This window comes from Psammomys obesus, unplaced genomic scaffold, assembly GCF_907164565.1.
Source record: "Psammomys obesus unplaced genomic scaffold, mPsaObe1.curated_primary_1811, whole genome shotgun sequence".
NCBI classification, from domain to species: Eukaryota; Metazoa; Chordata; class Mammalia; order Rodentia; family Muridae; genus Psammomys; species Psammomys obesus.
Window position 1 is genome coordinate 14,600,966 of NW_026596046.1, and position 23,451 is coordinate 14,624,416.

At 40.5% G+C, this 23,451-nt stretch overlaps 1 protein-coding gene across 1 annotated transcript in view; it reads left to right on the forward strand.

Annotated features, from left to right (window-relative positions):
- Agbl1 (AGBL carboxypeptidase 1) overlaps positions 1 to 23,451 on the forward strand; it is an 820,675-nt gene that overhangs the window by 125,297 nt on the left and 671,927 nt on the right. The window contains exon 17 of the mRNA XM_055623242.1: positions 2,547 to 2,700. Coding sequence (XP_055479217.1) covers positions 2,547 to 2,700 — 154 coding nt within the window. The remainder of the gene's footprint in view (positions 1 to 2,546; positions 2,701 to 23,451) is intronic.

A 23,451-nucleotide genomic window follows, 5' to 3' on the forward strand; every position in this document is an offset into this window, starting at 1 on the left:
ACACACACACACTTAATTTACAGGTCCAAGTTCAATTCTGTTCAAGGAAGGGCAGTAGTGTCAGGTTTAGAATAATAACACCATGAGACATGGGGCCAGGCTTTACCATGAATAAACTTCATCTATTAGGGAGAATGAAGGCAAGGAACTGGACAGAATGTGTACAGAGGGCTTGCATGAGGTCTCTGGGCTCCCAGAATGGCTTCGTTTGATCCTCTCCCTATTCATGATAGAGCAGCATGGTCTGAGAAATGATGCTGAGTGTATAGGTACCAAGGCAGCCTGGAGAAGTCAGGAGCCCTGGTATCTGAGCTTCTTAACCTCTGTCCTATGTATGTTTGACCAGGGTGAAAGAATATGACAAAATCTTGACATTTTCTCAAAGGGGGAAGGACAGAAAAAAATTGGGAGTACTTATTAAAACTTAGAAGTTTGGCATTAAGGCAAGTCATTTAATGTGGGAGTGGGAGTAGGATTAAGGAAGGATTATGGCATGGTTGTTTCAGACTCATGGGTGATATGAGGCAATGATATTGATGAGAGAGATTCAGATAGTTTTGGGTGGATGCTTGATTGATGTTCTATGTTATTTTCTTGGACAAGAGGTGTGTGAAATAGTAAAAGTTATGTTATTGTGGACAGTAAATCCTAAGGGTTGGGTGATTTTGTTTATAAGTTTCAAAAATCATGTGACTGCAGGTCAAATTTTTTTGCTCTTCATCTTTATTTCCTTCTCATCTTCTGTCTCCTTTCCCTTTTTCTTTTCATTATTTAATAGCTTTTCTCTTCTTCCTATCTTTTCTTTCTTACTCCTCTTTTCTCCTCCTCTTCATCCCCGCCACTCCCAGTTTTGTTTTGTTTGTTTCTTATAGTGCAGGCTGGCCTTGAGGTCACTAGGCATCCAAGGCTGGCCTCAAACTCAGCTATCTTCCTGTCTGCCTTTGGAGTGTTGAGCATGTAGGTGTGAGCCAATAGGCTCAAGTCCAGGTTGAATTTCTGTGGGTGGAAGAAAACCCACAAAATCGTGTGGTTCTTTTTGTTCCTTGACACAATTTTTTCCCCCCACAGGTTTCAAATATTTCAGTACTTAAATATTTATAGTTAGGTTGTTTCCATAAACTTCTTTTAGAATATTTTTGTTTGTTTTCTCATTTATTCATTTTCTGTTTCTACTGTAGCAAATCGGCACAAACTTACTGGTTTAAACAAGATTAAAAAACAAAACCAAAAACAAACAAACAAAACAAAACAAACCCCTCAAACTAGAAGTTGAGCAAAGACCAAAGTATTAGAATGTGCTCCTTTTGAAGCCCAAGGGGGTCGTTTATGTGCCTTTTTTTTAGTTTCTGGATGCCTCTTGTACTCCTCTGTTGATTGTTTCGTCCTCTATCCTGTATGCTGGGCTAGAAGGCTGGGTTTTCTTTGGTTCTCAGCAGCTAGGCAAGAGTCTTTGGTTTTAATCACTTATAGTTATATTGACTCTAACAGGATAAGGCAGTACAGTCTCCTTGTCTCATGAAAATCACCACCTTAAAGCCTCCATGCCCAGTTAAAGTTAAGTACTTATGTGTTCTATAGATGAGCACATGCATGTTTGGAGGACATAATTCTGCCCATGTATAAGCATTTTCTCTACACTACACCTTGCCAGAACATATTCACAAATATCTTAAATATTCTCATAAGATTAGTCTCTTTCTCTCTCTCTCTCTCTCTCTCTCTCTCTCTCTCTTTCTCTGTGTGTGTGTGTTTCATCAAGGGAAGAGGGAACTTGTTTCTCTTTTGCTCTGTTAATGCCTACCTGGTTACAGGGAAAACTTGAGATCTTAAGCTGGTGATCTTTGTTCACTGGTGCCCCTGTGCTGCAATGGGGCTGGCTAGCCCTCTTCGGTTGTTCAAGTCACTGAAACCAGACTGGAGTCACAGGGCATTTCCAGAATGTGTGCAAGTAGTCCCCTTGTTGTAGTTAATACAAAGATCACTAGAGGTCTTAAAGGTGTCCTTGTTTCAGTGGCTTTCTCATCTTTTGTGTAATGCTGTGTTTTCAACTAGTATTTAAATCTGGAGGTATAGTAGGAAAAGACAATTGTTTTTTTGTATAAGTTTTTTGTTAACTTAGCATCCTGTGGGTAAACTGTCTTTTGTTATTCTTCAAGAGGCTCATAGCTTTCTATTATTGTTGGACCTGCTGTATTCTGTGTTGCTGGGACTCATGGTCTCCAGCGCTCTGGGTATCTTCTGTCCTCATGGTACTCACACTTCATGGTGATAAGAAGAACAATTCATGTCCTTGCTTTTTTACTTACAGTGCAACTTGCAAACAAATATGTAGTGCAGATATGTGCAGAAACAACGCTGTCCTTTCAGCCCCACTAAACCTCTCCTAAGAACAGCCTGTCATCACTCGGTGCTCCATACACATCAGACAGATTGGGTTGGCAAAAACACTTCCAATAATTACGAGATTTAGTGAATGAAAGGTATTTTCCTGTTTGAACTATTAAATAACCATTAATATATGCATGCTTGTTTTGTTTCTGTTCTAGACTCATCTTGAAATTCTGGAAAGAAGCATCGATCCTAGGCAAGTCTACTTCCGGCAGGATGTTCTCTGCCAGACACTGGGAGGGAATCCTTGTCCGCTGGTGACTATCACTGCCTTCCCTGAATCTAACAGCGCTGAACACCTGGAGCAGTTCCGTGAGTTAAACAATGACCCTTTTCTTGAAAATTTGGCTTGGAGGCCCCTCTGCAGTCTTGGGAACACTTCTTCCATTTTAGAACAGAAGTTCTATAACTGATTGGGGACTTGTCTATCTTGATAAAAATATATCACTGAATCTTCTTGATATGACACAAAGAGTAAATGTTAATGTCATTCTGTTGTTAAAGAATGGGGAAAATGAATTGCTGTCAGGGACAGGAAATGACCTGCTAGAATACAGAGCAGATCATCAGAGATGCTGACTTCCTTGTTGAAAACAGAAGCAGGCCTCTGAATCACATTTTCCAATCTCTACTCCAGGCTCTTCATTCTCCATGCATGATGTACTGTGACTCTTAGTCAGTATGTGAAGGAAGGAAGCAGTCTTTGAGCCCTGGCTGATGAATTCTCTTGGTAACTTGAGTACATGTATCTGAAAGTCTAAGGATAGAAAAGGATGTAGCCAATAACTCAGAGCAAAGTCAAATCAAGAGCACATATAAGCACATATGTGCTTATCTGCCAAGCATATGTGCTTGACATATGTGCTTTGACATCGAGACACATGTGGATACATATGCAGTCATATAGACATATAGGCACAGACACAGACACCCCAATGTACAGATCCATCATGCCCTTTTAATACTAGAGTTCTGAGTATAAGTGTGGCCAACTTATTACCTTCAGACCTCAGTGAAGCAAGAGAAACAAAAGTGAATGAGGAATGATTTGCAATAAAAAGAAATTTGAACAATGAAAGAAAAGACCAGAGAATAAAAGCTGAGCTAATTTATCCCCAGAAAATAACATTGTACCTTATGAAGGGCTAATGGTATTCAGGTGACTCTTGGGTAGATAGGAAATGTAATTTCTCACACCTCATCAGTGTCTGACAATGGATGCTTAACAACCTGGCTAATCAACAAATGATTATCCCATCTGAATTCACGAGGCCCTAAAGTACCTTAATGAATAGTAAGGGATTTTTAAAAAGTTCTCTTATGTGTTTTATGCATTTAAGAACAATTTCCCAGCAGCCACAGAGCACTCTACTTGGCAGATAAGCAGAGTTTGGGAGTTGAAGGTAGTAATCCAGGGCAATCTTCACTGAGTTTATTTACGTAAGTAATTGTTTATTTATGTAAGGAGATAAGGCTGTGTTTTCCAACTTCCTTTTCTAAGGAGGAGAACATAAAAAAATAAGTAATTGTTTATTTATGAAAGTAGATACATATAAGGCTGTGTTTTCCAACTTCCTTTCCTAAGGAGGAGAACATAAAAGGCACATGAAAATATACATTCATTTTAACTAATCATATGAATAGCAAGCATAAATCAGCCCCTATTGAGTCGTAATTGGAATTTTCTTCCCATTTCTTTCTTTTTTAATTGAATTGTTTCTTGGAGTTTGGGTTTTAGGACACTTCCAATCTTCTGATAAAATATTATTTCTGCTTGCTATTTATGTGGTTAGTTTAAAATGTATATTTTTACATTTTTTTTCCTGATTAGAAGAACCATGGCTTTGTTTGATTCCTACCACTTTCACCAGCTTGGATTTTTTTTTTTTTTTTTTTTTTTTTGAGATAGGGTTTCTCTGGGTAACAGAGCCCTGGCTTTCCTTGACTTGCTTTGTAGACTCACAGAGATCTGCCTGCCTCTACCTCCCAAGTGCTGGAATTAGAGGCATGTGACACCATGCTCAGCTTGGAATTCTTGAATGACTAGTTTCTACCAGGTACATGTGACAACACAGAAGGAAATTAAAGGCCTTTGACTAAGTAAGCCATGTCAGGCACAGAAAGACAAATACCATATAATATTATTTATAAGTAGAAGCTAAAAATGAAGTTCATAGAATTATATATTCTGCTGGTAACTTCTTTTAGTCAATCTGACCCAAACTGTAGTCACATGACAAGAGGAAACTTCAACTACCTGCATTAAATTGATCTGTGGATAATGGGGGCATTTCTTAATTAATGATTGATGCAGCAGGCCCACCGCACTGTGGGTGATGCCCAGATCGTCCTGGGTTGTAGAAGAAAGCAAGCAAGTAAGAAGTGTTCTTCGGTGGTCTCTACTTCAGTACCTTCGTCTGGTTCCTGCTCTGTTTGCGTTCCTACCCTACTTCCCTCAGTGATTAGACAGTAAACCAAAAACAAACCCTTTTTCTTTTCAAAATTGGATTTGGTCAGTGTTTTACAAAAGTAATAGAGAATCAAGCTAACACAGACTCAAGAAGTATTTTCAAGATTCAGGGAAGAGTACTGGGGCAAGAAAGGAGGGAGGGGATGGCTTGTGGGTATGGCAATACTATTGGATAGGCAAAGAAAGTGTTAATCCTCCATGCTGCAGAAAGATAACTTCAGCTGGTAGTAATTCAGTGTAATAGTTGAAATAGGCAGTACAGAAAGTTTTGAAAATGCTAAATATTTGAGGTGTTTTATACATCAAAAACTTTAGTCAGATCATGACTCAGTGTAAACATATTGAAATCTTACACTACCTCATAAATATGCATATGTTGCATGTCTATTAAAAATGTAGAAAAATTAAAAATTAAGGGCCTCAGTACACAATAAATAAATAAATAAGTTTTGACAAGGGGCTCTGCATTTACATTTTGCAGTGGGCCTTGCAAATTTGTGTATCTGATTCTGAGTGATCCAAGGTTAACTAAAACACAGAGTTCACTGGTGCTTTTCCATATTATCATCTTATTTCTTCAGATTATGCAAGAAGAGGTCTAGCCCGTTTTTGCTCATTCACTCACTGAGAAAACAAAGCATAACAAAAAACAAAACCCATCTCAGTTGAGTGGGTTATGTGGCTCTTAGTTAGGGTTTCTATTTTTGTGATCAAACACCATGGGGGAAAAAAAAAGCAATTTGGGAGAGGAAAGGGTTATTTCAGCTTATAGTTCCACATCATAGTCCATTGCTGATAGAAGCCAGAGCAGGAACTCAGGGCAGGAATTTCAAAGTGATGTAGAAACTGGAGAGGTGCTGCTTAGTGGCTTGTTCCTGATGGCTTGCTCAATCTACTTTCTTATCAGCTCAGGACCACCAGCCCAGAGGTTGAATAACCCCATGTGAGCTGGGCCATCCCACATTCATCATTAATCAAAACAATACCTCACAGACTGGCCGATGAGCCAATCCTACAAGGGCATTTCCTTAGTTGTGGGTCTTTCTTCTCAGCTATAACTTGTGTCAAGTTGACGTAAAATGAGCCAAGGCAGTGTCTGATTATTATCTTTTACTGAGGAGATTAATTTCCACAAACCCCATTTTACAGGTGTGACAAATGGGACCTAAGGAGTTGCAATATTGTGACCAATGGTAGTGCCAGATTTCCAACCTTGTTATTTTTTTTTTGCCTTTTAATGTTTTTTTTTTTTGAATTTTATTTTTTTCTTATCAGTTACATTTTATTAACTCTGTATCCCAGCCATGTCCCAATCCCTCATTCCATCCCAGTCCCTCCCTCCCTCCCTCATCTCCACTGTGCCCCTTGCCAAGTCCACTAATAGGGGGGACCTCCTCCCCATTCATCTGATCCTGTTTTATCAGGTATCTTCAGGACTGGCTGCAAAGCTCTCCTCTGTGGCCTAACAGGACTGCTCCTCCCTTGGGGGGTGGGGAGGCCAAAGAGCCAGTCATTGAATTCCTGTTAGAAATAGTCCTTGTTCCCCTCACTATGGTAAACCAATTGGTTACTGAGCTACCACAGGCTACATCTGAGCAGAGGTTCTAGGTTACATTCATACATGGTCCTTGGTTGCATGTCAGTCTCAGAAAAGATCCTGTGCCCAGATATATTTGGTCCTTGTGGAGCTCCTATCCTTTCCTCATCAGACTAACTCCCCTTCTTTCTTATGATCCCCTGTACTCTGCCAAAGGTTTGGTCATGAGTCTTTGCTTTGAAAACAATGCTAGTTAGAGTCTTTCAAATGCGCTCAGTAGACTCCTGTCATACGTTCGATGCACATCCCATCTGCCTTTCTAAACGAGGATTGATCATCTTACCCCATGTCCGCTCTCTTGATTATCTTTTTTAAGTGTACAGATTTCATTAAGTTTATCGTATCTTATAGGTCTATATAAGTGAGTATATACTGTGTTTGTCTTTCTCCTTCTGGGATATTTCACTCAGGATGATCTTTTCTAGATCCCACCATTTGCCTGCAAATTTCATGATTTCCTCCTTTTTGATTGCTGAGTAGTATTCCATTGTGTAAAAATACCACAATTTCTGTACTCATTCTTCCATTGATGGACATCTGGGTTGTTTCCAGGTTCTGGCTATTACAAATAATGATGCTATAAACATGGTTGAGCAAATATCCCTTTTGTGTACTTGAGCAAAGTTTGGGTATATACCTAGCAGTGGTATAGCTGGGTCTTGAGGAAGCACTATTCCTAATTGTCTTAGAAAGCGCCAGATAGATTTCCAGAGTGGTTGTATCAGTTTACATTCCCACCAGCAGTGGAGGAGGGTTCTCCTTTCTCCACAAACTCTCCAGCATGTGTTGTCCCTTGAGTTTTTCATCTTGGCCATTCTGATGGGTGTAAGGTGATATCTCAGGGTCGTTTTGATTTGCATTTCCCTGATGGCTAATGAGAATGAGCATTTCTTTAAGTGTTTCTCTGCCATTCGATATTCTTCTGTCGAGAATTCTCTGTTTAGCTCTGTTCCCCATTTTTTAATTGGATTACTTGGTTTGCTGCTTTTCAGCTTCTTTAGTTCTTTGTATATACTCGATATTAGTCCTGTGTCAGATAAAGGGTTAGTGAAGATTCTTTCCCAGTCTGCAGGCAGTTGTTTTGTTTTGACGACAGTGTCCTTTGCTTTACAGAAGCTTTTCAGTTTCATGAGGTCCCATTTATTGATTGTTGCTCTTAGAGCCTGTGCTGTTGGTGTTCTGTTCAGGAAGTTGTCTCCTGTGCCAATGAGTTCTAGGCTGTTCCCCACTTTTTCTTCTAACAGATTTAGAGTATCTGGTTTTAAGTTGAGGTCTTTGATCCACTTGGACTTTAGTTTTGTGCAGGGTGATAAATATAGATCTATTTTCATTTTTCTGCATGTGGACATCCAGTTGGACCAGCACCATTTGTTGAAGATGCTGTCTTTTTTCCATTGAATGGTTTTGCCTTTTTTGTCAAAAATTGAGTATTCATAGGTGTGTGGGTTTATTTCTGGGTCTTCTATGCGGTTCCATTGATCCTCCTTTCTGTTTTTATGCCAATACCATGCAGTTTTTATTACTATTGCTCTGTAGTACAACTTGAGATCGGGGATAGAGATACCTCCAGATGATCTGTTGTTGTACAGGATTGTTTTGGAGATTCTGGGTTTTTTGTTTCTCCATATGAAGCTGAGAATCTTTTTTTCAAGGTCTGTAAAGAATTGAGTTGGTATTTTGATGGGAATTGCATTGAGTCTGTAGATTGCTTTTGGCAGGATGGCCATTTTCACAATGTTAATCCTACCAATCCATGAGCACGGGAGATCTTTCCATCTTCTGAGATCTTCTTCAATTTCTTTCTTCAGAGACTTGTAGTTTTTCTCAAACAGGTCATTCACTTGCTTGGTTAGTGTCACCCCAAGGTACTTTATGTTATTAGTGGCTATTGTGAAGGGTGTTGTTTCCCTAATTTCTTTCTCGGCCCTTTTGTCTTTGGTATACAGGAGGGCTTCTGATTTTTTTGAGTTGATTTTGTATCCTGCCACTTTGCTGAAGGTGTTTATCAGCTGGAGGAGTTCTCTGGTTGAATTTTTGGGGTCGCTCATATATACTATCATATCATCTGCGAATAGTGACACTTTGACCTCTTCCTTTCCGATTTGTATCCCCTTGATCTCCTTTAGTTGTCTTATTGCTCTGGCTAGGACTTCAAGTACTATGTTGAAGAGGTAGGGAGAGAGTGGGCAGCCTTGTCTTGTCCCTGATTTCAGTGGGATTGATTTAAGTTTCTCTCCATTGAGTTTGATGTTGGCTATAGGCTTGCTGTATATTGCCTTTACTATGTTTAGATATGTGCCTTGTATTCCTGATCTCTCCAAGTCTTTAAACATGAATGGGTGTTGGACTTTGTCAAATGCTTTTTCAGCATCTAAGGAGATGATCATGTGGTTTTTCTCCTTCAGTTTGTTTATGTGGTGGATTACATTGATGGATTTCCGTATGTTGAACCACCCTTGCATGCCTGGGATGAAGCCTACTTGGTCGTGGTGGATGATATCTTTGATGTGTTCTTGGATTCGGTTTGCAAGTATTTTATTGAGTATTTTTGCGTCAATGTTCATAAGAGAGATAGGTCTGAAGTTCTCTTTTTTTGTTGGGTCTTTGTGTGGTTTAGGTATCAGGGTGACTGTTGCTTCATAGAATGAGTTTGGTAATGTACCTTCTGTTTCTATTTTGTGGAATAGTTTGAGGAGAATTGATGTGAGCACTTCTTTGAAGGTCTGGTAGAATTCCGCGCTGAAACCATCTGGCCCAGGGCTTATTTTGGAGCGGAGACTGTGAATGACTGCTTCTATTTCTTTGGGGGATATAGGGCTGTTCAGTCTTTCTACCTGATCTTGACTTAATGTTGGAAGATGGAATCTATCAAGAAAATTGTCCATTTCATTTAGGTTTTCAAATTTTGTGGCATATAGGCTTTTGTAGTATGACCTAATGATTGTTTGAATTTCCTCAGTGTCTGTAGTTATGTCACCCTTTTCATCTCTGATTTTGTTGATTTGGATAGATTCTCTCTGCTTTTTAGTTAGTTTGGCTAAGGGTTTGTCTATCTTGTTGATTTTCTCAAAGAACCAGCTTTTTGTTTCATTGATTCTTTGAATAGTTTTATTTGTTTCTAATTGATTGATTTCAGCCCTGAGTTTGATTATTTCCAGCCATCTGCTCCTCTTGGGTGTATCTGCTTCTTTTTTTTTCTAGGGTTTTCAGTTGGGCCATTAAGTTGTTTATATGTGATGTTACGAATTTCTTCTTGCATGCACTTAGTGCTATAAATTTTCCCCTGAGCACTGCTTTCAATGTGTCCCATAAATTTGGGTATGTTGTGCCTTCATTTTCATTGAATTCTAGGAAGTCTTTAATTTCTTATTTATTTCTTCCTTAACCCAGCTGTCATTGAGTAACAAGTTGTTCAGTTTCCATGTGTGTGTAGGCTGTTTTTTATTTCTGTTGTTGTTGAGGTCCAGCTTAATTTCATGGTGGTCAGATAGAATACAAGGGATTATTTCAATCTTTTTGTATCTGTTGAGGCTTGCTTTATGACCAACTATATGGTCTATTTTGGAGAAGGTTCCATGTGGTGCTGAAAAGAAGGTATACTCTTTTGAGTTTGGATGAAAAGATCTGTAGACGTCTATTAGGTCCATTTGATTTAGGGTCTCTGTAAGTGTTTTTATTTCCCTATTTGTTTTCTGTCTAGTTGATCTCTCCCTTGGTGAGAGTGGAGTGTTGAAGTCTCCCACTATTAGGGTTTTAGGATCAATGTGTGATTTAAGCTTTAATATTGTTTCATTTACGAATGTAGGTGCTCTTGTATTTGGGGCATAGATATTCAAAATTGTGATATCCTCTTGGTGGATTTTTCCTTTGATGAGAATATAGTGGCCGTCCTTATCTTTTTTGATTAACTTGGGTTGAAAGTCTATTTTATTAGATATAGGATGGCTACTCCCGCTTGTTTTCTGGAACCATTTGCTTGAAAGACATTTTTCCAGCCCTTTACTCTGAGGTAGTGTTTATCTTTGTTGCATAGGTGTGTTTCTTGGATGCAACAGAATGATGGATCCTGTTTCTGCAACCATTCTGTTAGTCTGTGTCTTTTAATTGGGGAGTTGAGTCTGTTGATGTTGATAGAAACTAGTGACCAACAATTGTTACTTACTTTAGATGTGGTGTTGGTGGTGTCACTGAGTTTCATTGCTTGTCTTCTTTTGGTTTTTTTGTTGTGTAGTTATCTATTTCCTCTGTTTCCTTCGATGTAGTTGTTTTCTTTGGTTTGGAGTTTCCCTTCTAGTAACTTCTGTAGAGCTGGGTTACTATGTAGATATTGTTTAAATTTGGTTTTGTCTTGGAATATCTTGAATTCTCCGTCTATGTTGATTGAAAGTTTTGCTGGGTATAGTAGTCTGGGTTGGAATCTCTGGTCCCTTAAAGACTGTATGATTTCTGTCCAGGCCCTTCTGGCTTTCATAGTTTCTGTTGAGAAATCTGGTGTGATTCTGATAGGTCTACCTTCATATGTTGCTTGGCCTTTTTCCCTTGCTGCTTTTAGAATTTTTTCTTTGTTTTGTAGGTTCAGTGTTTTGACTATGATGTGATATGAAGAATTTCTTTTCTGGTCTAGTCTACTTGGTATTCTGTAGGCCTCTTGTATGTTTATGGCCATCTCCTTCTTTAAGTTGGGAAAGTTTTCTTCTATAATTTTTCCTGAAAATATTTTCCGGACCTTTGAGCCTGATGTCTTCTTTTTCTTCTACTCCTATTATTCTTAGGTTTTGTCTTTTCATGGTGTCCTTGATTTCTTGGATGTTTTGTGTTTGGAACTTTTCTGATTTTATTTTTTCTTTGAGAGACGTGTCAATTTCCGCAAGTGTATCTTCGGCTCCTGAGATTCTTTCTTCCATCTCTTTTATTCTGTTGGTGATGCTTACCTTTGTAGTTACTGATCTTTTCTCTATGTTCTTCAGCTCCTGGTTTTTCTCTATTTGTGTTTTTTTTTAATGATTCTAATTCTGTTTTCATGTCTTGCACCATTTCCTTCATCTGTTTGAATGTGGAGTCCTGCTTTTCAATGATAGCTTCTATTTTTCTGTCCGTTTCCTCTCTATGTATCACTAATTGTGCCTCTACTTCTTTGGGTATAATTGCCTGTATTTCTAGGAGAGCTTTGTTTATTTCTTCTTTATTTGCCTTCATTTGTGTGGACATTTCTTTGAGAGCTTTGTGCATTTCTTCTCTGTTTGCCTCAATTTTTGTGGTCATTTCTCTGAGAGCACGATTTGTTTCCTCTTGGTTAGTCTCGATTTCTTTGGTTATTTCTCTGAGGGCTTTGTTCATTTCATCTTTATGGGCCTCTAATAGCTGGAGAAACATAGTTTTGAGGTCGTTTTCTTGTATATCTAGTGAATTGAAGTGTCCATTGTTTTTTGGGGTTGCTGGTGAGGTCATTATGTCCTGATTTTTGTTGGGAGTGTTCTTACGTCTGCCTCTTAGCCATCTGGTTATTTATAATCCTCACTGGTTGTTCCTCGAGATTGTAGTTTGGGCTATGATCCTCTCTTTTTGTTTTCTGAACTGTTTTTTCAGGAAGATGAGAGATGTTCAATGCTTTGGGAGTGTGCCCTGTGTTTTCAGTTTTGCCTAAGTAAGGAATGTGACGGTTGCGCTGTTCGCATGTGCTTTTAGTGGGCGCAGTGTGCATGCGAGGATTCTCTGACTATTGCAGTGGCCTGCAAGCCACTATTACACAGTTCTGACTGAGATCCAGGGATTGTTTGCCTGGATTACCCTGGTGGACCCGCAAGGCAGAGCGTTCAATGTTGGGGTCGCTATCCCAAGAATCCCTATGATGCCCACAATAGGGGTGTGGGTGGCAGGGATCTCGTTTGGTTGCTTCTGTGGAGAGGCCCTGGGTCTGGGGCAATCTCTCCCTAGAAGGCTCACTCACTCTCTTGCAGGACCAGTTGGAATGCACTGGGGTTCCCCTTGCTCACTACTCTCTGTTTTGCTGCGGAAGTGCATGGGTAGGCTAACAGGCAGCTCTGTGACACTGTGGCCGCAGGACTCGGTGTCCACCTTTCCTGTGTGCTGCCTCTTTGTCCTTTCCCTCTGCCAGGAGGGGTTATGTTGACTGGTCCCTGGGTGGCACGGGAAATAGTTAGGATGAGTGTACTCAATCCCAGATCCCAGGCCCAGATCTCTCTGCCAGAAGTAGCCTAGTGGTAGAATCTATGTTTGCTGATCCCGAGAAAGTACTGGGTAGGGTTGAGTGTCCTCAGATCCAGAGCTTGGGTTTCTCTGCTAGGAGCCACTGGGTGAGCTGGAGAGAGGGTACTGTGTCCTTGGCAGGCTGCCTCTCTGTCCTTCCCCTCTGACCTTCCCCTCTGCTAGGGCAAGCTTATGGAGGTGCTCTCAGGGGAGTGCCAGCAGGGGTTGGGGATTTTCAGTCGGATCCTGAACCCTGAGCCGGCGTTTCTCTGCCAGGGTTTGGGGGGCGGGGGCGCCGGTGATAGAACTTGCTGCTAGACCTTATTGCGCTGGACCCAGGATAATCTCAGGATGTGTAGAATGACCACAGTCCCAGATCCCGAGCTGTAGTTTGTTTGCTAGGAGCGGTTGGCAGCACTGGAGTTCCAGCACTGTGAAGCTGCTGTGCGCCTCTTTATCCTTCTGCTCCGCTGCGGCAGGGTTATGGTGGCGTTTGGGGGAGTGCCCGAAAGGATTGGGTTTTCTCAGCCCCGATCTTGGGTTGGGGTACAGACAATGTGGTCTGTGGCAGATTCTGCTGGCCGCCTCCTGCCTCCTCCGAAGAGGGAGTAGGGATTTTGAGCTGGGCGCATAGCTGCAATCCATGCGTGGCGGGAGCTCAATTGTGATGGCGGCTGGTACCCTTGGTAGGAGAGATCTTCCAGGGAAAGACTGGGTGACCCGTGATTATTCTTGCAACTTTCCTTCCCCGTGGGGTTTTTTTGCGACTGGGACTCCCAGCCTCAGGCACCCTTGTGCCCACCAATCAGCTTGGGGAAGTGATTGGGACAAGCAGGCTTGCGGCACCAGCCCGAAGACCCAAAGCCCGCCTTAGCCGGGTTCTCTTCCGGGTTCTGGCTGGGCAGCTGAGAGTGGACCCGACCGATTCTCACGCCGTGGGAGCCTCCCCTCACCTGGGAAACATGATCGATTGCTGTTGTTTTAGGGCCCAGAGTTTAGTCTCCTGGTCGCTGCACGGAGTGTGTTGTCCCACTTCTCAGACACGGTGTTCTCCCGGTGCCACCATCTTGGCCCCTTGCCTTTTAATCCCAACCTTGTTATTTTGACTCCAGAGTCTACAAAGAAAATGTGTTGACTCCATCATCATTCTATGCTTCAGTATTCTGGTTTCAAGTTCTGAGCATGACCTCCCTCTGTTCCCTTTTATACTCTGTAATTTAATAGGAAGTAGGGTAGTAGTTGTGGCAAGTCCTACTCCCTTGCTGCTTACAACGAGTTTTATTTACATTTCTCTTCCTGGTGGTAAATGTAGGTGTTCCAGGTACAGGTGCAGATAGGCATAGAGAATATTCTTTTGACTTGAAGATCTTTCCTTCGATTCTTCACACCCCAATAAAGATCTCAGATTGGACTTAAATGTGAGGGGACAGACTAGCATAGCCATATAATTGATTTTTTGGTTATATTTTAAAAAAAATTATGCACATACACAATATATCCTGATCTTATCCATCTTCTACCTCCCTACCAATTTCTTCTGGGATCTTCCTAGCAAATCTCCCTCCTAACTTTATCATTGTTATTAGCATCATCATTATATTTAACCTGCTGAATTCAATTCATATTGCCCATATTCACAAGGCTGTAAGCCCATTTTGCAGTGCATAAATGCCATCCTTAGGTCTGCAAAGTAAGAACAACCCAACACAATATAAACACTGTCTACTCCAAAGTGCAATTAGCCATGCCTGTAATTCAGAAGTAAAACCACTTAAGCTCCTTTGAACCAGAGAATGTGATAGATTGATTTAGAACACAGCGAATGAGCTAGAGTCTCAAGGTTCTTCGCCTCAAGGCCTCCCTCCAGGTGAGCTAAAATTGTCTCACTTGCTTCTTCCTCCAGGAGAGACTAGGTCAGCTTCAGTCAGGTGTGGGATGTTTAGCCATGATGCAGCCTGCTTCAGGTTCAATGGCTGCAACTCACCTTTTCTAAGAAGGGATTTGTGCACTGAAGGGTTTTCTTTCCACAGTGTAGGATTATCGCTTGAGTTTTGTTTCAGAAAACCAAATAATAGGAGCATGGCTGTGGGGCCCAAGGAAAGTCTCCTTCCTGAAGACCACTTCCCTTGGCCATTTGTTGTAAATGCCCAGACCTGGTAATTTTTGAGGACAATTTATTGATTACTTTTACTTCTTTATTGGGTGTAGAATCCAGAGAGTCTCCCAGAAGCATTTTTCCCCCTTTGGTTTATTTTTCAAAAGTATTTTCTTTTCTTTTCTTTTTTTTTAAGTTATTTTCCTGGAATGGTTTTACTTTGCTTTCTTAATAAATATACTTTCGGTTCAGTTCTCACCAGATATACTGGGTGTATATTTCATCTCTGCTTGGATTCTTGAGCTTGGTGCTTTTCTAAAATGTTCCTAAGGCTTTGTACCCAAGACTTAAACCTTCAGAAGCAAGATCCTGGCAGATCTTCAGAAGTTTCACTCATATCTATCCTTTTCAGTGGGACAGTGGTTAAGAAGTCTGAGAAAGTGCCAATGAAGTCATTATGGAAATAAGCTTCAGGAGAAATTGATGATGAAAGGGGCCCTTTACAAGACAAAGAGCAGCTCAGCTTAGCATCCTGGCTCAGGACTGATGTGTGAGGCATTGGGAAGTTAGAGAGTCTAGGTCCTTCCTAACGGACAAAGCCTGGGTTCCTAAGGAATTTGGAATATTAGTATGTCTAGACCCCTTCTGACGGATAAAAACTTGTGCCACCTAGGGTGCATGACATGTAAGACACAAGAGAGATCAAAGGATGAGGAGTGAGTAGAATGTTGGAGCAAACTCCAACAGGATGGCACTAGCTCCAACCGAAGACGGCTAGCTCATGAGCAGGCTCCGGAATAGTTTTGGTTGGCAAGATCAGTCCAGCTCTTTGACCTCCCCACCCCCCAAGGGAGGAGCAGTCCTGCTATGCCACAGAGGAGGACTTTGCAGACCTAATAAAACAGGGTCAGATGAATGGGGAGGAGGTCCTCCCCATCAGTGGACTTGGAAAAAGGAAGGGTGGAAAGGAGGGAGGGAGGGTGGGATTGGGAGGAATGAGGGAGTGGGATACAGCTGGGATACAGAGTTAATAAAATGTAACTAATAAGAAAAAAAAAAAAAGATCAGTCCAGCAATTGGTTAATGATGATTTAACAAAGTACACTGAGTCAATTAAGTTCTTTTTTTTTAATAACTTTTTTGTTAATAAGTACTGTGATTAACCCCATTCTTTGAACAGGGAAGGTTTTATCCTCGGTCTGTACTTGTCAGAAGTTTATCTGTGTGTTTGTGTGTATCTCTCCATCAGCATTCTTGGGTTTGAACTGAGAGAATTTGCTGAAATTTCAGCAGAAATTGAGAGGAATTCAAAGCAAAGGAAGTCTTCAGTGGTTATTATTCACCCAGACCCTAGCAAAAGTGGAAAGGCGTCTTGGGTCTCATTATTTATCCAGACCTGGAGAGGAGAGTAGCTCTACATTTTTTTCTTGAGACAGACTTTCCCCCCCTATCATTCCTGGTTTTTTTTGCTTTTCACGAACATTTGCTGCATTTGCGTACATACTACTCTTCTTCCTGCATCTCCTCCTCCCCGAACCTCTGGAAATTGAACCTATGGCCTATACCAACACTACTATCAAGCGATCTACCAAACGGTTCCCCCTTTAAAAATAAATGTAATATTTTATTTATTCTTTGAGAATTTCCGACATGTACACGATCTGTTTGGATCATATCTACCCACCACTCTCCGTCTCAGCTCTTCAAGGACAGCTCCGTCCTCCGCATTCTTTCCTCAGCTTCAGATTCAGTTTCTTAAAAAAAAAAAAGAGACCTTCAGTTAGTGCTACTCACATGCATAACTCATATGCATATGGGTGTAGGGCCATCTACTGCTGCAAACGCATCTGAAGAAAATAGACTCTTCCCCCAGATACCATCAATACTAGTGATAGTCCCTGAGGTGTGTGTGCGTGTGTGTTTGTGATTAGTGTCCCAAATATAGTGAAAACTCCTCAGGCACTCTATGCATTTTGACCAGTTTTAAGTTTCTGTATGAACCATTATCCACAGCAAAATTATTTTCTGAGGAAGACTAAAAGCATCACTAACCTATTGGTATATAAAGTATTTAAAAGTTAGCTTGATGCTGTGTCTATTTAGCAAAATAATCCTCGTAGGTTCTTTCCTAGGACCCATGTGTTCCCCAGACACATGTTCTTGGTCAGGCTTATAACCAGGTAAGTGTTCTCTCCTGTGTAATGGGCCTTAAATACAATCAGAAAGTGTTTGGTTATTCCTGTGATATTGGAACACCTATTTCATCCACAGGCATGTTTGGTCAAGTCAATAATTTTAGCTCACAGGGTTCATGGCTTAGTGAGCATATTGGTGCTTTTTCTCCCACAGCAAGCTGCAAAGCATATTCAGACACTATGAAAGCTAGCAGGGGGGGAGCTTCCAGCTCAGTGCAACTTGATTTCTCCATGTCCTGTGATCAAAGTATCTGGTATCTTCAGCAATAAAGTTTTACTATCAAATTCTAGTGGCAACCAAGAGCAGCGGGAATAGCCTGTCTTATTTTAGGGGTTTCTGGAGCTCCCCTTACTAATAGTGTATCATGCCTGGGCAGTGGGCTTTCTACTTAGCAAACTATGACTACTGGGAAGAACAACCTCTGTACCCCACACCCCACAGCGTAACTCCATTTAAACACACACACTTACGCGCACACACATGCATGTGCACATACCCACATAATATTTCTCTCATGTGAGATTATAAAATACTTATAAAATAGTAGGTTTCCGTATGGCTTCTTCGAACATTCTTAATGTTAGTCACCCTTTCGTTCACCTTTCTCCTCTAACCCATCATTCTATCCTCCTCCCTGCTTGAGCTTTCCCCAGCATTATTCCCCATTCTCCCTCCAAACAACATGGGTACCGTCACTCCCCTCCCTGAAGATCTTTCTTGCTTTCGCAATGGCTCTTTCCAGTTTTCTGGCTTCTATAGCTGCTGCAAGTCAAGCATATGATAGTTTTGAAGCTATGTTCCACATTTGTGAGATAAATGAGGCATTTGTCTTTCTGTGTTTGGGCTCTTTCACCGAGTATCATTTTTTCAGTTTCATCCATTTTCTTTCAAATTTTACTTTTTAATGTTTATTTCATGTGTATGGGTGTTATATTAGTCCGTATTCTCTACAGATACAGGACTGACAGAATTTATGAATATACATGGGAAACATAAGAGTGGCTTACAGACTATTGACTATTTCAACAAGGGCTGTCTCCCAATGGAAAGCCCAAGCATCCAGGAGTTGTTCTGTCCATGAAGCCGAATGTACCATCTAGTCTTCAGGATACACTGAAATGCTAAAGAAGTAGGCTCCAAGATAAGTGAAGAAATAAACTTGCCAGCCACAGTAAAGCAAGCAGCAAAGAACAAGCACTTCCTCCTTCCACGCCCTTTATGTAGGCTGTCACCAGAAGGTGTAGTTCAGATATACAGTGGATTTTTTTCTACCTCAAAAGAGCTGAAGTTATGGTAGGACTTTCCAACTGAAATTATGAACAGTCTTTCACAGGTGAATCCAGGGCTTGGGTTTTGTTAATTCCAGATGTAGCCAACTTGACAACTAAGAAGAGCTATCATTTATGTTTTGCCTATATGTACGTCTGTGTACCATGTACATTACTGGTATCTGCAGAGCCCAGAAGATGACATCAGATCACCTGGAAATAGAGCTATAGGTGGTTGTGAGCCACTATGTGAAGGCTAGGAATAGAACTCATGACTGTCTGGAAGAATAGCTCATGTTCTTAATTACTGAGTCATCTTTCCAGCTCCAATTTTATTTTTCTTTATAGTGAAATAAAATTCTATTGTGTTATAAGAAACCATCATTAGCCAGTCATTAGTTGATGGAAATGAGGCTGATTCCATTTACTAGATATTATGAATAGAGAGCAGCAATGCACACGATGAGGAAACAATTATGTAGTAGAATAAAAAGACTTTGAAGATGCGACCAGGAGTCAAATGTTCATTTCTAGCTTTCTGAGGAAATTGTACACTGCGTTCCACAATAGCTGTATGAGCTAGCACTTTCACCATCACTGAATAATTTTTTTCCTCTCCCCATATCCTGCCAGCATTTGGTGTCATATGGTGTTTTAATCTTAGCCATTCCGTCTGGAGAAGCATAAAAGAACTCAGTGGCAGGCTCTCTTGTCACCTCCCCCTCGGGTGTGCAGCCTTGCCAGGCTACAGAGGAAGTCAATGCAACCAGTCCTGAGGAGACCTGATAGACTAGGGTCAAATAGAAGGGGAGGAGGACCTCCTCCGTCATTGGACTAGGGGAGGGGCACGGGGGAGAAGAGGGAGGGAGGGTAGGATTGGGAGGAGATGAGGAAGGGGCACAGCCGGATACAAATTGATTAAATTGTAATAAATGATAATAATAAAAAAAGAAAAAATAATGTACCATAACATAAAAAAAGTCTCAAAGTAGTTTAAATTTGCCTTTGCCTGTGGGCTAAGGATGTTGAACACTTCAAAATGTATTTCTTAGTCTTTTGTATTTCGTCTTTTCAGAACTGCCTGTTGCTTTCCTAACCCACTTTTATTTTTTAAATTTATTTATTTACTTTACATATTCATCACAGCCCCCTCCCTCTTCTCCTCAGTTCCACCCTGCCATCTTCTTCTTCCTATGCCCCTTTTCCTTCTCCTCAGAAAAGTGGAGCCCCCGCCAACCTGCCCCAGCACATCAAGTTGCCTCAGGACCAAGGCCATCCTCTTCCACTGAGGCCCAACAAGGAAGCCCAGCTAGGGAAAAGTGATCCAAAAACAGGCAAGAGAGTCCATGTGGGAGAAAAACCCTGCTCCAATTGTGGACCCACGTGAAGACTAACCTATCCATCAGCTACGTTTGTGTAGGGTGCCTAGGCCCAGTCCTTGCATGCCCATTGGTAGTCTCTGTGAGCCCACATGGTCCACTGTTAGCTGACTCTGTTGCTCTTCCTGTGGCGTTCCTGCCTGCTTAGGGTTCTTCATCCCTTCCCCCACCTCTTCTGCAAGACTCTGCCTAGTGTTTGGTTGTGGGTCTCTGCATCTGTTTCAATCCCCTGCTGGGTGTAGCTTCTCAGAGGACAGTTATGCTAGGCTTCTGTCTGCCAGCATAGCAGAGTATCAGGGGTTGGCTTTCCTCCATGGGGTGGGTATCAAGTTGGGCCAGTCATTGTTTGATATCAATCTCTGCTCCATTTTAATCCCTATACACCTTGTAGACAGGGTAAATTTGGGGTCAAAGGTGATACCCCCTCCCTCCACTGGAAGTCCTGCCTAGCTATAGAAGATGGCCACTTCAGTCTTCATATACCCTGCTGTTAGGACTCTCAGCTGGAGTCACCTGCACATCCTTCCAGAAGCTTTACTTGTCTCAGGTTTCCAGCTTGTTGCAGAAATGCCCTCCCCCATGGGTTTCCTTTCTCTCTCCCACCTTTCTCACCCCCCCCACTCTCCTACAACCTTATCCCCACCATCATGCCTTTCCACCTTCTCTCCCACCCATTTTTCTCATTTCATCCACTCCTGAGGTCTATTTGATTTCCCCTTCTGAGTGAGATTCAAGCATCCTCCCTCGGGCCCTCCTTGTTACTTAGCTTCTTTGAGTCTGTAGATTGTAGAATGGTTATCCTGTACTCCATGGCTAATATACTCTTTTTTTTTGTATTTTATTTTTTTCTTATCAGTTACATTTTATTAACTCTGTACCCCAGCCGTGTCCCGATCCCTCATTCCCTCCCAGTCCCTCCCTCCCTTGTGTGAAGTACATACCATGTGTGTACTTCTGGGTCTGGATTATATTTTCTAGTTCCATTCATTTGCCTGAAAATTGCCTGATGTCCCTGTTTTTAATAGCTGAGTAGTATTCAATTGTGTAAATGTGCATTTTCTTTATCCATTCTTCTGCTGTTTCCTTGGTGTTTAGATTTTTGAGTTCTTTGTGTATTCTAGACATAAATCCCCCGTCACATGTGTAGATGGCAAATATTCTTCCCCAGTGTGTAGGTTGCTTCTTCCCATGATCAACAGTTTCTTTTTCTTTTTTTCATTCATGAGGTCCCATTTGAGTTGGTCTTATTTCCTGAAGGGCTGGCTAGATTTTTATTCAGAAAGTCCTTGGCTGATACAGAACCTGAAGCATTCTTCAATGCTTTCCATTAGAAACTGCAGAGTGTCAGGTCTAACATTGAAGTTTTTTATTCATTTGTAATTGATTTTTTTTTTTTTTTGTGCAGACTGAGAAATGAAGGTCAATATTGATTCTTCCATGTGTAGATATCCAGTTTTTCTAGCACCATTTGTTGAAAATTCTGTCTTCCTCCAAGGATTCTCTGTTAAATATCCATCAAGTGTTAGTATGTGAACTTGTATCTGGGTTCAAATTCTACTTAATCACTCCATGTATCTGTTTTCGTTTTTGGTTGTTGTTTGGTTGGTTTTTGTTCTGGTATCTTGCTGTTTTTACTATGTAACTCTGTAGTATGACTTGAAATCATGAATGGCAATACCTTCAGCAATATTTTCATTTGTTTAGGAGAGTTTTGGCTGTCCTTGGTCTTGTGCTTACATATGAATCTTAAAATTAAAGAAAAATTGAAAAACTGCATTGGAATTTGGATGGAAGATTCTATTGAATTTGTAGATTGCTTTTGGTAGGACGACATCTTCTGGTTTTCTAAAGTTTTCATTATATAGATCTTTCAGTTCCTTGGCTGCATTTATTTAATGGTATTTTTGAGGCTATTTTTATGAGATTTTTTTTCCTGTGATTTCTTTCTCAGTATAATTGCCTATGGTGTATTGGAAAGCTGCTGATTTGGGTTTGTTAATTTTGCAACTATCTACTTCACAGAATGTACTTTCCAAGGTGTTCTAGGAGTCCCTTGGTGGAGTGTCGGGGTCTCTTATTCATAGAATCACATCATATGCAAATAGGGGTTACTTTGATTTTTTTTTCTATTTGCATCCCCTTTATCTCAAGTATTCTTCTAAATAGCAGTATCAAAAGTGTCTTGAGCCTGATATTACTGGGGATGCTTTGAGTTTTTGTCCATTTGACATGATGATAGCTATTGTTTTGCCATATATGGCTTTTATTATGTTGAGATATGTTCTCTCCACCCCTAGTCTCCCCAGGGTTCTTATTATGAAGAAATTCTAGATTTTGACAAAGTTTCTTTCTTCATCTTTTGAAATGTATGTGAATCCTGTCCTTAAGTCTATTTATATGATATAGGCCTTTAATAATTTTCCTAAATTTGTTCATATTTGCTTTGTGTCCTAATACGTCCAAAGAAGGTTCCATGGGTTTCTCTGAAGGGTATGTACTCTTCTGTTTAGGTCCATTTGGTCTATGATGTCAACTCAAATATTTATTTATTCATTTTTTGTCCAATTTTTTGTCCAACTCACTGTATTGTCCAATTGTTCATTTTTTTCTAATCATGAGAATATGGTATTAAATTTGCCCACTCTGACTGTGTTGGAATAATGTGTGGATTTAAATCTAGTAATATTTGCTTTATGAAATTGAATGAGCCTGTGTTTGGTATATATAAATTACAATTATAATATATTTATATCTCTCTGTGCTGTATAATTTCTTCTTGAAAGATGGCTCCATTGATTAAAATGAAATGCTCCTCTTTATCTCTTCTGATTAGATTTGGCTTGAAGCCTATTTTATCATTTGAGTAGTAATGCCTACGTTTTCTCCTGGTTCCATTTGCTTAGATTGCCTTTTCAACCCTTTACTCTAAGGTTATGTTTATCTTTGATGGTGAGATGTATTTTTTGGAGGCATCAAAAAGGAGTCTGTTTCTTAACTCTATCTGCTAGTTTGTGTCTTTTGATTAAGATTGTCTTTTGATTAAGGTTAGTATTCAGAGTTATTATTGAAAGGTGTGCATCCTCTTTTGTTTTTGTCAACCTGACATAAGTTGAAGTCATTTTGAAAAAAGGAACCTCAATTGAGACAATACCTCCACTAGACACTGGAAACTCCATTTGTCATTTTCTGGATTGATGATTGATGTGGGAAGGCCCAGTCATCTGTTGGTGGCACCACTCTTGTGCAGGTGGTCCTGAGTTGTATAAGAAAGCTAGCTGGAGCAAATCAGTAAGTATTGTTACTCTATGGCCTCTGCTTCAATTACTGCCTCCATGTTCCCTCAGATACGGAGTGTACAGGCTTGTAAGATGAAATAAACACTTTGTTCTTGTCATATATGGAGGCTTGTAAAATGAAATAAACACCTTGCTCTGGGAAGGCAGCTATGCTTACCCCTGTACTACCAATGCCACACCAAATGACTTGTTCTTTAAGTTAATTTTGGTCATGATGTTTCATCCCAGCTAAGACAATGTCTATTGCTTTCTGTTATTTTATTTTTATTGTTTGGACATTTTTACGTTGCATTTTGTTTAACCAGTGTCTTAAGCATCATTCCTCTCCACCCCAGTCTCTTGAATGTGTTTATATTTCTTTTAAATCTAGAGTATTCTGCCCAGTATCATCTTTAGGAGTGACTTGATGGTCTTAAGTTCTTTTATATTTCTTAGAAACTGTTTATTTCACCTTTAGTCATGACAGTTTTATTGGATATGTCAGACTGGGTTTGGCAATTGTGATCTTTCCAAATTTAAAATACAGAATTTTAAGCCCTTGCTTTTAAAATTTTG